Source organism: Aethalodelphis obliquidens, unplaced genomic scaffold (assembly GCF_003676395.1).
Source record: "Aethalodelphis obliquidens isolate GAN/ISIS:26980383/991018 unplaced genomic scaffold, ASM367639v1 scaffold121, whole genome shotgun sequence".
NCBI classification, from domain to species: domain Eukaryota; kingdom Metazoa; phylum Chordata; class Mammalia; order Artiodactyla; family Delphinidae; genus Aethalodelphis; species Aethalodelphis obliquidens.
Window position 1 is genome coordinate 487,005 of NW_020838065.1, and position 12,576 is coordinate 499,580.

The 12,576-nt window shown below is 51.6% G+C and overlaps 1 protein-coding gene across 1 annotated transcript; it reads left to right on the forward strand.

The window, feature by feature from the left end:
• Positions 1-8,451: 8,451 nt before the first annotated feature.
• Positions 8,452-12,424, forward strand: EIF4E1B (eukaryotic translation initiation factor 4E family member 1B). Its single transcript, XM_027098166.1, has 7 exons — positions 8,452-8,514; positions 9,349-9,518; positions 9,816-9,911; positions 10,526-10,589; positions 11,558-11,671; positions 11,806-11,945; positions 12,310-12,424. The coding sequence occupies exons 1-7, from the start codon at positions 8,452-8,454 to the stop codon at positions 12,422-12,424; spliced, it is 762 nt and encodes a 253-aa protein (XP_026953967.1).
• The last annotated feature ends 152 nt before the right edge of the window (positions 12,425-12,576 follow it).

Consider the following 12,576-nt stretch of genomic DNA (forward strand, 5'->3'; position numbering starts at 1 on the left):
CTATACAGTAGGACCTTGTTGTTTATCCATTCTATATATAATAGTTTGCATCTGCTAACTCCAAACTCCCAATCCATCCCTCCCTCACCCCCTGCCCCCTTGGCAACCACAAGTCTGTTCTCTATGTCTGCGAGTCTGTTTTTTTTTCATAGATAAGTTCATTTGTGTTATATTTTAGATTCCACATGTGAGTGATATATGGTATTTGTCTTTCTCTTTCTGACTTTACTTCGTATGATAATCTCCTGGTCCATCCATGTTGCTGCAAACAGCACTATTTCATTCTTTTTTATGGCTGAGTAATATTCCACTGTATACATGTACTACATCTTCTTTGTCCATTCATCTGTCAATGGACATTTAGGTTGTTTCCATGTCTTGGATATTGTAAATAGTGCTGCTATGAACATTGGGGTGCATGTATCTTTTCGAATTATAGTTTTCTCCCACTATATGCCTAGGAATGGAATTGCTGGATCATATGGCAACTCTATTTTTAGTTTTTTGAGGAAGATCCATACTGTTTTCCATAGTGGCTGCACCAGTTTACATTCCCACTGACAGTGTAGGAGGGCTCCCTTTTCTTGTGGAGCTAGTCAATTTTGATACAAGGAAAATACATACACTCACACAGTTATATATAGACACCTTATATATAAATATAGACATCTGGATATACAAAGAACACACCTGCAAGGACTTCCAAAACACTGTTAACAGTAGTTGCCACTGGCAAATGGGATTGAGAGAACTCAGGGAGAGAAGCTTGTACATTTCATTACCTTCCTTCTTGTGCTGTTTGATTACTTTTCCTTGAATAGTATTTTACTTGTGTAATTTTAAAAGCTGGCATGGGGAACAGCATGGCCTCTCATCATTGAAACTGTTTCCTTCCTATGTCTGGGGGATCCCGCACCTTATGAGGCAGAGCCCATCTCCCCACTCCAGGAGCTGACAATGCTTTCCCAGCTTTCCTTGCTGCCAGGACATGTGACCTCAGCCCCAGACTTGGAACCTGAACCTAGTGCCAGGAAGAAGCAGGGAAGGAGGAGAGTCTGCTCTGGTGAAGACAGGTGGTGGTGATGGTGGTGGCAGTTCCTGCCAGGGACCAGGGGCAGCACTGCTTTTGGAAGCATCAGTCAGCAATAGGGCAAGCTGTACTGTCTGTACTCAGCTGTAGCATCTGGGGAGTCTTCCTGGGACTGCTTGACAATGTGATTTGGCCATCATTCCAGGCTGCATGGTCTCCAAGGGGACTCTGGCTTTCCAGGAGAGTTTCTGAGCTTCCCACTAATGGATAATAAACTCCTTATCTGTTTAAATAAGCCAGAAGTGATGTTTATGACTCTTGACTAAGATCCCCTGAATGTCAGATGAGGAAGGACCAAGCAGTAGGGAGGAGAGAGGAGGAAGAGAGAAAGAAGACCATACGAAGGGTGTCTGTACTCCCTATTTTAGGAATTGTGAAGTCACTGAAGGATTTTAAGTACAAAAGAGACATAAATGAGACTTGCATTTTATGGGGCCCAAATGGAGGTGGGTTGGAGGGGGACACTGCTAGAATCAGCAAGAGCAGTGAGGAGGCTGGGTCAGAATCCACTGGAGGAATGATGAAGCCTGAACCAGGGAAGCCTCGGTGAGGCTAGAACAGGACTGGAGGGGAGACATGAGCATCACTGAGGACATAACTTATTAGATGTTGGGGAGGAGGGAGTGAGACGAGTTCAGGAAGATTGCCAGGTTTCTGGCTTGGACAACGGGGTGAGTGATGCTGCTGCAAAATGAAATAGGCATTGAGGGGGTGGGGCAGCTTTGGGGGGTGATGGTGAGTTTGTCTGGGGCACACCGAATGTGCAGGACGAGGAGTCCAGCTGAGAGTTGGACATCTGAGCCCGGAGCTCAGGAAGTCACTCCAGGCTGGCTTCAGGTATCGATTTGGGCCATGGTATAGTAGGAAATCTTTAATACATGGCTTTCCAAGCAGGGAAGCACCTTGATTTGTAGAGTTTGCCCATACCCGTGGTGTAAATTCTCCTGCTGTGGTTGATTTCAAGCTGTCACTGTGATGTCTCTGAGCATTTCCACCATTCAGATAAAATAGATAAAAAATAACCTTAAAAGCATAGATAATAGTAAAATAACTAGGAAGTTATGTTTTGAGTGTTTATTATCTTTGTTTTGAACATATTTATATAATCATAAATTTATATAACTTAATTTTTAATAATGGCCTTAACACCTGGCTCACAAAATTCCTGAAACTTTGTTCTCAGGAGCTGGTCCAAGCCAGCCCAGTACACCATTGGATTTGTAGTCATCTGCATAGAGGTGGTGGCTGGAGGATGCAATTGCCCAGGGGAACAGGTAGAGTGAAAAGAATGGAGGGGCCAGAACGGAATCCTGATTTACTGCAAACTTCCTGAGTTCCAGAGCCCAGGGAAAGCCTGAGAAGGAGCAGCACAGAGAGGAGGAGAAACTGGAGAGAGCGGTGACAGGGAAACCAAGGGATTAGAGGACAAAATGTTACAGGGAAGCCAAAGCAATGAGTAGTAAAGAATCCCCGAATGGTCAGCAAGCAGTCTGTGGGGGAGTTTAACAGAAGCAATAGGAGGTGCTGGGAGTCCATGAGGGAAGAGGTACCTAGGAAAAGCCTCCAGAAGAAAGTGACATTCAAGCTGGGTTTTGAAAGATGAGAAAGACCTTACAAGTGGTGGTGAGCTTTCCCAGCAGATGATCCAGCAGGTGGAAAAGTCCAGAGTGTAGAGGGAACAGAAAACAGGTTGAAATCTGAATCAGGTGGGAAGTTCATTTGGCTGCTAATCAGAAGCTTAGGCAAAGCAGGTGTTTATTCTTTCACTTAAAGAAGTTGTGCTACTGCAGTAGGCAGTCCATAGTTGGTGTGATGACTTCACAGTCCTCAGGGACCCAGAATCCTACCTTCCTATTCTACCATTCTTAGTACCTGGATTCCACTTTCAAGGCCCCTTCAATGCCCAGGGTGGCTGCTTCAGTTCCAGCCATCATGTCTATGTAGAAAGCAGGAGGAAGGGAAGTAGGCTAAAAAGAGTACCTGCCAGTTTTCTGTCTCTTCCTTAAGGAGTTTTCCCAGAAGCCAACAATTTCTGTCTACTTCTCATTGGCTACACCTAGCTGCAGGGAGGCTGGAAAACTCTGGTCATCTTGCTGGGCTTATGACTTCCTAGAATCAAAGTATGAGAAGGGGAGAATTGTTACTGGTGAGCCACAAGCAGCTCTGTCCCCCCTCCCAAAGTTTTGCCCCCAACTTATTATTTTTAAAAACTTCAAACATAGAGAAAAGTTGCAAACATAATACAATGAACAAAACCTTCAGAAGCACAATGAATACCCAAATATCCTCACTTACATTTGCCACATCTTTGTTTCTCTCTCTGCATATGTGCTGTCTCCAGAAGAAGGTGGCATGGTTACTGGGCCACTACTTTCTAGCACAATGGATTCTTTACCCCATGTCACATGGCCAGCCCCCCTTTAGGGCATAGGATGGCAGAGCACAGGCCCCTGCGTCTCTTTCTGGCCAGGCCCTAAACCTGTGAGTTCTCGGGGCCCTCTCTTTGTTTCTGTTCTCTCTCCCCACTGGAAAATGGGCCGCTCCACTCCTCTCTTTTCTCTCCCCTTCTTAAGAGTGTACCAAGGAGCACAGCTATTGAAGCTTCTGGAGAGGAAAGGCTGGGAGAGTGTGAAGAAGGGTTTGGGAGAAAATCCCAGCTGGAGCAGCAGGTGCTCTCTTAAGAGAATCCCAGGGATCCTAGCTTTGCCTGGGTTCTGCAAAAATCCAGAAGTGTCTTTATAACTCTGAGTGTGGTGCCTGACAGTGTGATTGAACATTTACCAACATTATTGCTGTCCGGGCCTCAGGATGGGGAGGAAGACAGGCAGGCGGGATTGGGGTGCTAAGAACAGAGCGGGGGTGGGTGGGTGATACTGAGTGAACACCTGTGTGCCAGGCACTACATCATTAAGCCCTAAAATCAATCCCTTAAAGCAGGCACTTTCATTCCCACTTTACTGATGAAAGAACTGACACCCAGAGAGGGAAAGTCATGTAACTGGTCATTGGCCTCTATTCTTTTCAGTCGGTTTTTCCTGAGTGCCTACTCTGTTCCAGGTACTGTTCTAGGTACTGGAGATTCAGCAGAAAACAAGATGCATGAAGTCCTTGCTCTTCTAGAACTTACTATTCTAGAAGGAGGCAGCAGACAATTAACAAATGAACTAGTGACCAAATAAAATGCCTTAGATTGTGTCCCTTTTGTCAAAATCAGTGACATTCACCTCGCTAAATCTAATGGTCAATTCTCCCACGTGACTCTGATTTCTGGGTACTTGCTCTGAGCCAGGCCCTGCTCCAGGAACTGGAGAACAGAGTTGTGAGTAAAAGAGGCCCTGGGGACCTTATATTCTAGTACCAGAAAGCAGATGATGAGTAAAATAAATAAGTAAAATATAGGGTGTGTCAGGAGGTGATAAGTGCTTGGAGGGAAAGCGAAGAAGAGAAAGAGCATGGGGGTGCTGGGGTGAGGCTGAGGGTTTGACCAGTTAAATGCAGTGGGCAGGGAAGGCCTGGCTTGAGGTAGGAATTGAAGGAGTGGCCAGAGTAAAGTCCTAAGGCAGGCGTGGGCCTGGCACGTTTGAAGACCTGCAAGGTGGCCAGTGTGGTGGAGTGAGTGAGGGATGGAGAGTAGCGGGGAGGGAAGGCTGAGAGCTGGTGGGACCTTACAGACCCTTGTAGTGTGAGCTCAGGAGTGATGTGACCTAACTTTCCTTTTTAAAGATTGCTGTGTAGGGAGTAGATTGTTCTTGGGCCAGGGTGGAAGCTGGGACCGGTTTGGAAGCCATCACCATAGTACAGGGAAGGTGACAGTCCACTTGGGCTAGGGTGGTGGCAATGGAGATGGAGAGAAGCAGCTGGATCCTGGATATTTTGAAGGTAGAGCTGAAGATGGGTTACAAGAGAGGAGTCAGGACCCGTCCAGAATTTTTGGCTGAGCAGGTGGAAGGATGGAGAAGATTGTGGGAGGAGCAGGTCTGGGGACAGGGGAAAGTCAGGAATTCAGCTTTGGATGCAATAAGCCTGAGCCAGATGCACATTAGATACCCAGGTGGAGCTGTGAGCAGGCAGCTGGCTGGATGTGCTCTTTGGGATTTCAGATTGGGGCCACAGGTGCACCGTACTCGTCACATTCAATGCCCGAGACTGGGTGAGACCGTGAAACAGCAAGTGTTGACAGATCAACACTCTGTCAACACTTAGTCCTGGGGCCTTCCAAAGCAAAGAGGAGGAACCATCAGCTTTGTTCACATCTTTACCCCCCATCGCCTAAAACAGTGCCTGGCACAAAGCAACTACTAGGTCAGTATTTTTTGAACGAATGAATGAATGAGTGGTGCTAAGTGCTAAGAAGGAAATAAAATGGATGCTGAGTTAAAGAGTATATGGGGGACTTCCCTGGTGGTGCAGTGGTTAAGAATCCACCTGCCAGTGCAGCGGACATGGGTTCGATCCCTGGTCCAGAAGATCCCACATGCCATGGAGCAACTAAGCCCATGCGCCACAACTACTAAGCCTGCGCTCTACAGCCCGCAAGTCACAACTACTGAAGCCTGCGTGCCCTAAAGCCCGTGCGCAACTACTGAGCCCATGTGCCGCAACTACTGAAGCTCGTGCACCTAGAACCCACGCTCTGCAACAAGAGAAGCCACCACAATGAGAAGCCTGTGCGCCACAACAGAGTAGCCCCCGCTCGCCACAACTAGAGAAAGCCTGCACGCAGCAATGAAGACTCAATGCAGCCCAAAATAAAATAAAATAAAGTACATGGGGGAGAGTGGTCTACTTTAGATAGAGTGGTCAGGGAAGATCTCTTTGAGAAGGTGGAATGAGTCAAGCCCTGAAGGACAGGGAGAAGTCAGTCATATAAAGAGTTGGGGAGAGATGTCAAGTGCAAAGTCCCTGAGGCAGGAACGAGACTGGCCTCTTGGAGGATCAGCCCTGTAAGCCTGGATCGTGCAGGAACTTGCAGTCCCAGAACCTAGACTTTGGATCACATCCTGGGTATCCTGGAGAGGTTTAAAGAGAGGAGTTAAGTGATCAGACTGATTGTTTAAATAATCCTTCTGAGCCACGTGGAGGATGTTTTGTAGGGAGGCAGGAGTGGAAGCAAGGAGAGTGTTAGGAGAGAAGAGGCAGTGGCCCAGGCCAGAGATGGCGATGCTTGCTGAGGTGAGGGAGGGAGAGTAATGGGCAGATTCGAGATATTTTAGGAACAGAATGGCAGGATTGGGATTCAAGAGCCTCTACTTGTTCAACCCCACTGTGAAAATGTCCTCCACAGACAGACTTCGGAGGGCCTGGGGTAGGGACCAGAACCCCGTAGGGCTGGGGGAGGGGTTCCTCCTGGGGTCTCTTCATAGTCACCCAACCCCAGACTCCAGGGGCTGCCCCACGCTGGAAGACGTGGAAGATGGTGGGAAGGGCTGCTGTGGCTGCTAGGATCATCCCATGCCAGGCTCTGGGCCAGGACTCTAAGGCAGCTAAAACCATGTCTGGCACTTGGAGAGGGTCCTTTCCCCCTTTTTCTCCATCAGATCTGGATTCGTGATCTCTCCCCAAGCCTGGCCCTCCTCCAATGCTTCTCCTGTCCAAAATTCTTCAACATTCCTCCCATTGAGAGGTGGGATTATGTCCCTGTTGTTGAATGTGGGCCCTGGGACTCAAAAAGAGTACACTGGACATAAAGCTGTGCCAGGTTTCAGGCTGAGGCCTTGAGAAACTGGCAGCTTCTGCCTCTCATCTCTTGGGACATTGGTTATGAGAACCCAGCCACAATGCTGTGAGGAAGCCAAGTGGTCACATGGAGAGGCTGCATAGAACTGTCCCAGCTGACACCCCAGTTGAGGTTCCATCTGTCAGCCAGCAAAGACCGCCCCACTGTGGGTGAGAAGATAGCCCCAGCCCCAGCCTGTAAGCCACTCCAATCGATAGGGCTTTGGAGTAGAGATGGGCCATCCCTATCGAGTGCTACCCAAATTGCAGTTCTGTGAGCAAAATAAATGATTATTGTAGTGTTAGGCCACTCTGTTTGGGGTGGTTTGTTATGCAGCAACAGGTAGCTGGGACTTCATGCCCACCTCTCCAGAGCCTATCCACAACCAAGCACTACTGAATCTTCCTTCTAAATACATGTTCTCTTCATCTTCCCTGCCACCCCATTTGTGACCTGGACAGCTACGTCAGCATCCAAGTAGATCTCCTCCCACTCGCTCTTAATTGCACAGGGTCTGTTTCCTGCACAGCAGCCAGAGAACTTGCTAGAAAGCCCATCTGATTACCTCCCCAGCCCCTCTGTACCCACTTGAAGCACCCAATGGCTCTCCACTTTCCTAAGATCAAGACTCACCCCCCTTGCCCCCTTTAGGCCTCAGCGACAGTGGTGGTCTTTCTTCTCTTCCTCCAGTACCTCACGGGCCCTTTGCCCCAGAGCCTCTGCTCGTGCTGCTTCCACTCCCCGAGATGTCCTCCTCCACCTACCTAGTTAATGCTTGCTCAAATGTCACCTCTTCTGTGAACTGCCTCTGAGTCGGTGGTTCTTGAAACGGGGTCTCTGACCAGCATCATCAGGGAACTTGTTAGAAATGCCAATTCTCAGGCCCAAGCCCTGTGCTAAGGCATCAGAAATTGGGAGGCAGGGCCCAGTGGTCCGTGTTTAACAAGCCCTGCAGGTGATTCTGATCCATGCTCTTGAGAAGTGCTGCTCTAAAGCCCTCAGCGCAGGTCATGGATTTTGTCTTCTCCCATCTGTGAATTCCTCTCCTTCAGAGGTCTGCATTTATGATGACACAGGTCTTTGTGAGATTACCTGATGCCTGGCTCCCCTGATAGACCAGAGCACAGGGGACACTCATCTTCTGCTCCTCACTGCCTCCTAGGCCTAGGCCTGGCACACCCTGGAGCTTAGGGATGTGGGTTGAACAGATATTAACTGTCGGCCTCCAGGTGGTCATGGGCTTCTCTGGCTGTGGGGTAGGGGAAGGGACTGGTCCCTTACAGAGCTGGGACCCTCAAAGTGGACAAGAGAAGGGTGAAAAACCTTAAGAAGTTTGGGGAGCGTTCAGCCCCTGCAGAAAGGCTGCTGTTCAGAAGGCAGGGAAAGGGTCTCCCCAGCCAGAGCTCTCCCTCCCACCCTCACCTCCCCAGTCCCTCCTCCACCCTGGGGTAGCCCTCAGCTGACTGCTATTGACCACTGAGCCAGGCCTTGTTTTGTGGGCTTTATGTGTTTTATATCATTTAATACCTAAGCTTCTGCGTTGTGTATCATTAACATTCCCATTTTATAGAGAGGGAAACTGAGACTCAGTGAGGTTCAGGTACTTGGCTGAGGTCAGGGCAGGGAGGACTTGAACCCAGGCTGTATGACAGGTGCACTGGCCCTCGCCATCCATGCCCAGGTGGAGAACACTCAGATGGCCCAGGAGGTAGGAAGCAGGAGTGCAGTGGGCCGGCAGGCCTGTGTGGAACCTTACTTGCTCTTCCCTAAGGCAGCGTCCGCTGTAGCAGATTGGGAGAAGGAGGCCTCAGTGTTGCCAGACCTCTCTAAAATTTCAAGAGCAACCAAAAATGTGGATTTTTTATATCCTCCTTGTTTCTAAATAATCACATTAGAAAGAAAACCCTTAGGTGCTTCCAGAGACCAGATAAATGCCTGTGTCAGATGACATTGATGGTGAAATCGAGGGGGTGAATGACAGCAGAGCCAAAAAGGAGACACCACAATGTGTGTATAAGGTCTCGGACCTGGCCCCGCCCTGCCCCCCTCCCCCATGTCAGAGTCGCAGCTTCTGCCATGTCTGGGACGGTCCGCTTTAAATTCAGCGTCCACCCTTGGCGGGATGCGGTTTCACTAAGGGCAGACCCCTAATACTGACCCTTACCATCGTGTCTCAGCCCCCAAATGGCCAGCACCATGTGGGCGGAGGCTAGGTCTGCCTCTTCACAGCTGTGTTCCCAGCCCCCGGGGTTCCGGTGCTCACTAAATGCTTGCTGATGGAAGTAATAGTGTAAGCCCTTCCCCCTCTGAACACCCCACTCCCCCACCCCTATGCTGGCTCCTCCCAGTCCCCTGTCCTGGGTGAGCGGGGCGGGGCGATGGTGGGTTAAAGGCCGCCAGCTGGGGACCCCCTCGGATGCTGGGTGCCCGTGGAATCCAGGCTGTAGCATGGCTACCGCGCACTCTGTAAGTCCACCCGCCCGCCCCCTTGGGCAGCGAAGGCTGGGGCTCACCGCCCACCTTGACTTCTTTCTTTGGCCAGGCCAAAGAGGCTGAGGGTGGAATCCAAAAGTGGAAGAAAGAGAAGGAAGAGAAAGAGAAAGAGGAAGAGGAGGCAGCAGCGGGGGTGTGGGTGGGTGAGGAGGCTCCGAGGAAGGCCCGGGCCGAGGGCCCCGTGGAGAGCAAGCTGGAGTTGCACCCACTGCTGAACAGGTAGGCCCTACTCTTGGCCTTGGAATCACTTCCTCATCTGGGAACAGCCAGAGCTGGCCTAAGACTTGGGCTCTGGTGGCCCTTCCAGCCTTAACCCAGTTGAGATTCTGGGTTAAAGACCCTCACTCATCCCCTGGCCCTTCAGGATAACTGGCTCCAGTCACCTTGGGTGGCCTGTGCCCCAAATCCTATCTCCCTGTTTGCCCTTGGAGGGACAGGGCTTCCCTGCCAACCTAGCTGCTGCTGGGGGAGGGCAGGTGGGTGCACTCTGCTTCCTCCTGGCCCGCCCTCCTCTAGGTGGGCTCTGTGGTTCTTCAAGAATGACTGCAGCAGGGCCTGGCAGGACAACCTGCATCTGGTCATCAAGTTTGACACCGTGGAGGACTTCTGGGCGTGAGTGTCTGTCCCTCATGGAGGAGGCTGGGGCCATGGGTTTCTGAGCTGGGGATCCTTCGTAGACCCCACCCCTCCAGGGAGCTGCTTTCTACACAGCTTTCCCAGTCTTCCCTGGGGCCTTGCAGCATCTGCTGAGGACTGGGGCTTGGTGGGTTCTGCAAGGAGGTGGCGGGGGGATTGGGCTGGGGCACATCCCCCCCAAAGCCTCCTTGGGACCCAGGGAGAGAGCCTGGGAAGTGGGAGAAACAAGGAGTTGACCCTGACTCTGCTGCTCCATGCTTTGTGACCCTGGGCAAGTTCCTGCCCCTCTCTGAGCTTGTCTCAGCCACAAAGTGAGTTTTAAGGCTGTCTCAGTGTCTGTGGTGATCCAGTGAGGAGATCTGAAAGGTGCTTCACAAACCCTAGAAGTGGGTGAGAAGGTAGGATTTGAAGGTCTGGACAAGTGGGGATGGAATTCCTGGCAGGGGGCACCGGTATGAGCAAAGGCTTGGAGGCTGGAAGGTGGGTGGAAAGCAGTGGGGTCTGGTAAGAGATTGAGGAGTTCTGAGGCCAGTTGGAACCAGGCTCTAAAAAGCCTGGACTTTCAGCCTGGGGTGGGGGCCTCTCTCCAGGATGTACAATAACATCCAGCTGGCCAGTAAGCTCTCTTCCGGCTGTGACTACACCCTGTTCAAGGTAAGCCCTGCTTCCCCACCCCCACCCTGTCCCCAGGGCACAGGGGGGCTGATTCTTCCCAGCTTCCTCCCTCACAGGCGTTTGGGGGTGGGGTGCCGAGGACAGCCTCCCTCAGAGTCAAGTATAATTTCAGATCAGAGGACCGCTCGGCAGAAGCATGGACAGAGTGTCAGACCTGAGCTGTACCTTGAAGGACAGGGGAGGGGAATGAAGGGGGAACAAGGAAGGAGTCTAGGTTTCTGGCCTGGCTGCTTAACTAGGGAGGTGCATCAGAATTGCCCCAGGACACTCATCAATGTCCAGGCCTGTCCCTGGAGGTGCTGTGCAGTGGGGCCCTCACATCAGCATTTAAAGATTTTCCTTAGGTGACTTGTTTCCAGCAGCTGAGCCTGGAATGTCTGCCTTTGGCCGCACTGGGGTTGCCCCAGATGCTTTCTTTTTTTCTTTTTTTTTCTTTTGCGGTACGCGGGCCTCTCACCGTTGTGGCCTCTCCCGTTGCGGAGCACAGGCTCCCCACACGCAGGCTCAGCAGCCATGGCTCACGGGCCCAACTGCTCCGCGGCATGTGGGATCTTCCCAGACCGGGGCACGAACCCATGTCCGCTGCATCGGCAGGCGGACTCTCAACCACTGCACCACCAGGGAAGCCCCTCCCCCAGATGCTTTCTTAATCACCTCCATTTGAACTCTCATATCAAGGAACTTGGTTCAGTACAGGAGATAAACACACACCCACGCAAGGCTATGTGAGGTGACAGATGTTGAGGCTTAGGGGCCCATGGGAACTCACAGGAGGGTCTGGGGGGCTGAATGGCTGGTAGAACCTGCTTGTACAGGAGGGATGAAGGCAGAAAGGTCCTGGCCTGTGGAGGCCTACTGAGGGGCTAGAGCAGGACCTGGGGAGGTGGCCAGGCCCTCACTTTCCTCTGAACAAAGGGAGGTGGTTGATCTGCAAGCCTGCCTCCCAGGATGGCATTGAGCCCATGTGGGAAGACAGCAGGAATAGGCGGGGTGGCCGCTGGCTGGTCAGCCTCACCAAGCAGCAGCGCCACAGTGAGCTGGACCACCTATGGCTGGAGACGGTGAGTGGGGGACTGGGCGGGGAGGCTTCCCAAGGGAAGGGGCTGGGCTGGTGTGTAGCGGTGGTCTCAGGGTGGTGGGGGCAGACTCTGTGCCCACCAGGAAGCCTCATCCTCCTCCTTTTTTTTGGCTCCAGCTGCTGTGTTTGATCGGGGAGAGCTTTGAGGAGCACAGCCGGGAGGTGTGTGGGGCCGTCATCAACATCCGAACCAAGGGGGACAAGATTGCCATATGGACGAGGGAGACAGAGAACCAGGAGGGCGTGCTGCGCATTGGGTGAGGGGTATCTCTGGCACAGGGTGGGGGCTGGGTCTCTTCTAGGAGAGAAGGGGAAAGTGGTGGAAGGGGCATGGTTTGGCCTGCAAGGGAGACCTCTGGAACTCTGCATGCTGTCTCTCCCTTCTTTCTTCACCCCTTGTGTAAAGGGTGTGGCATCTCAATTTCAAACTGTTTCTTAACAGACCTCTTCTCCTTTGCACTAGGCACATTTTGGGTTTCCACATGGGTAAGACAAATACAACAGGAGTTACTGTGGTTGGAACCAGGGTAGGAGCTCTGAGCAAAGGACCCAGGGTCCCACGTTATCTCCAGGACCCGCTGCTGACTGCCTGTCTCCTTTCCTCTCCCACTTACCTCCCAGGCGTGTCTACAAAGAGCGCCTGGGACTCTCCACAAAGACCATCATTGGGTACCAGGCCCACGCAGACACGGCTGCCAAGAGCAACTCCCTAGCCAAGAACAAATTTGTGGTGTGAGGGGACCCTGGCACCACTGCCCATTTGGCTGCCCCTGAGCCTCCCACTGCTGTGTGTGTGTGTGTGTGTAAAAGGGGCTGGGCTGGGGGCAGATGGCATGGTTCTCACCTATTCTGGAGTGAATACGAACACTCTTTAATGTGAATTGGGGC

Excerpts from the sequence above, each read along its gene's own strand:
- EIF4E1B (XM_027098166.1), top strand. The coding sequence starts at position 8,452 with ATGACAGGTGCACTGGCCCTCGCCATCCATGCCCAGGTGGAGAACACT. Across the intron at positions 9,912-10,525 it reads ACCGTGGAGGACTTCTGGGC|GATGTACAATAACATCCAGC; the intron begins GTGAGTGTCTGT and ends GCCTCTCTCCAG. Across the intron at positions 11,946-12,309 it reads GAGGGCGTGCTGCGCATTGG|GCGTGTCTACAAAGAGCGCC; the intron begins GTGAGGGGTATC and ends CTTACCTCCCAG.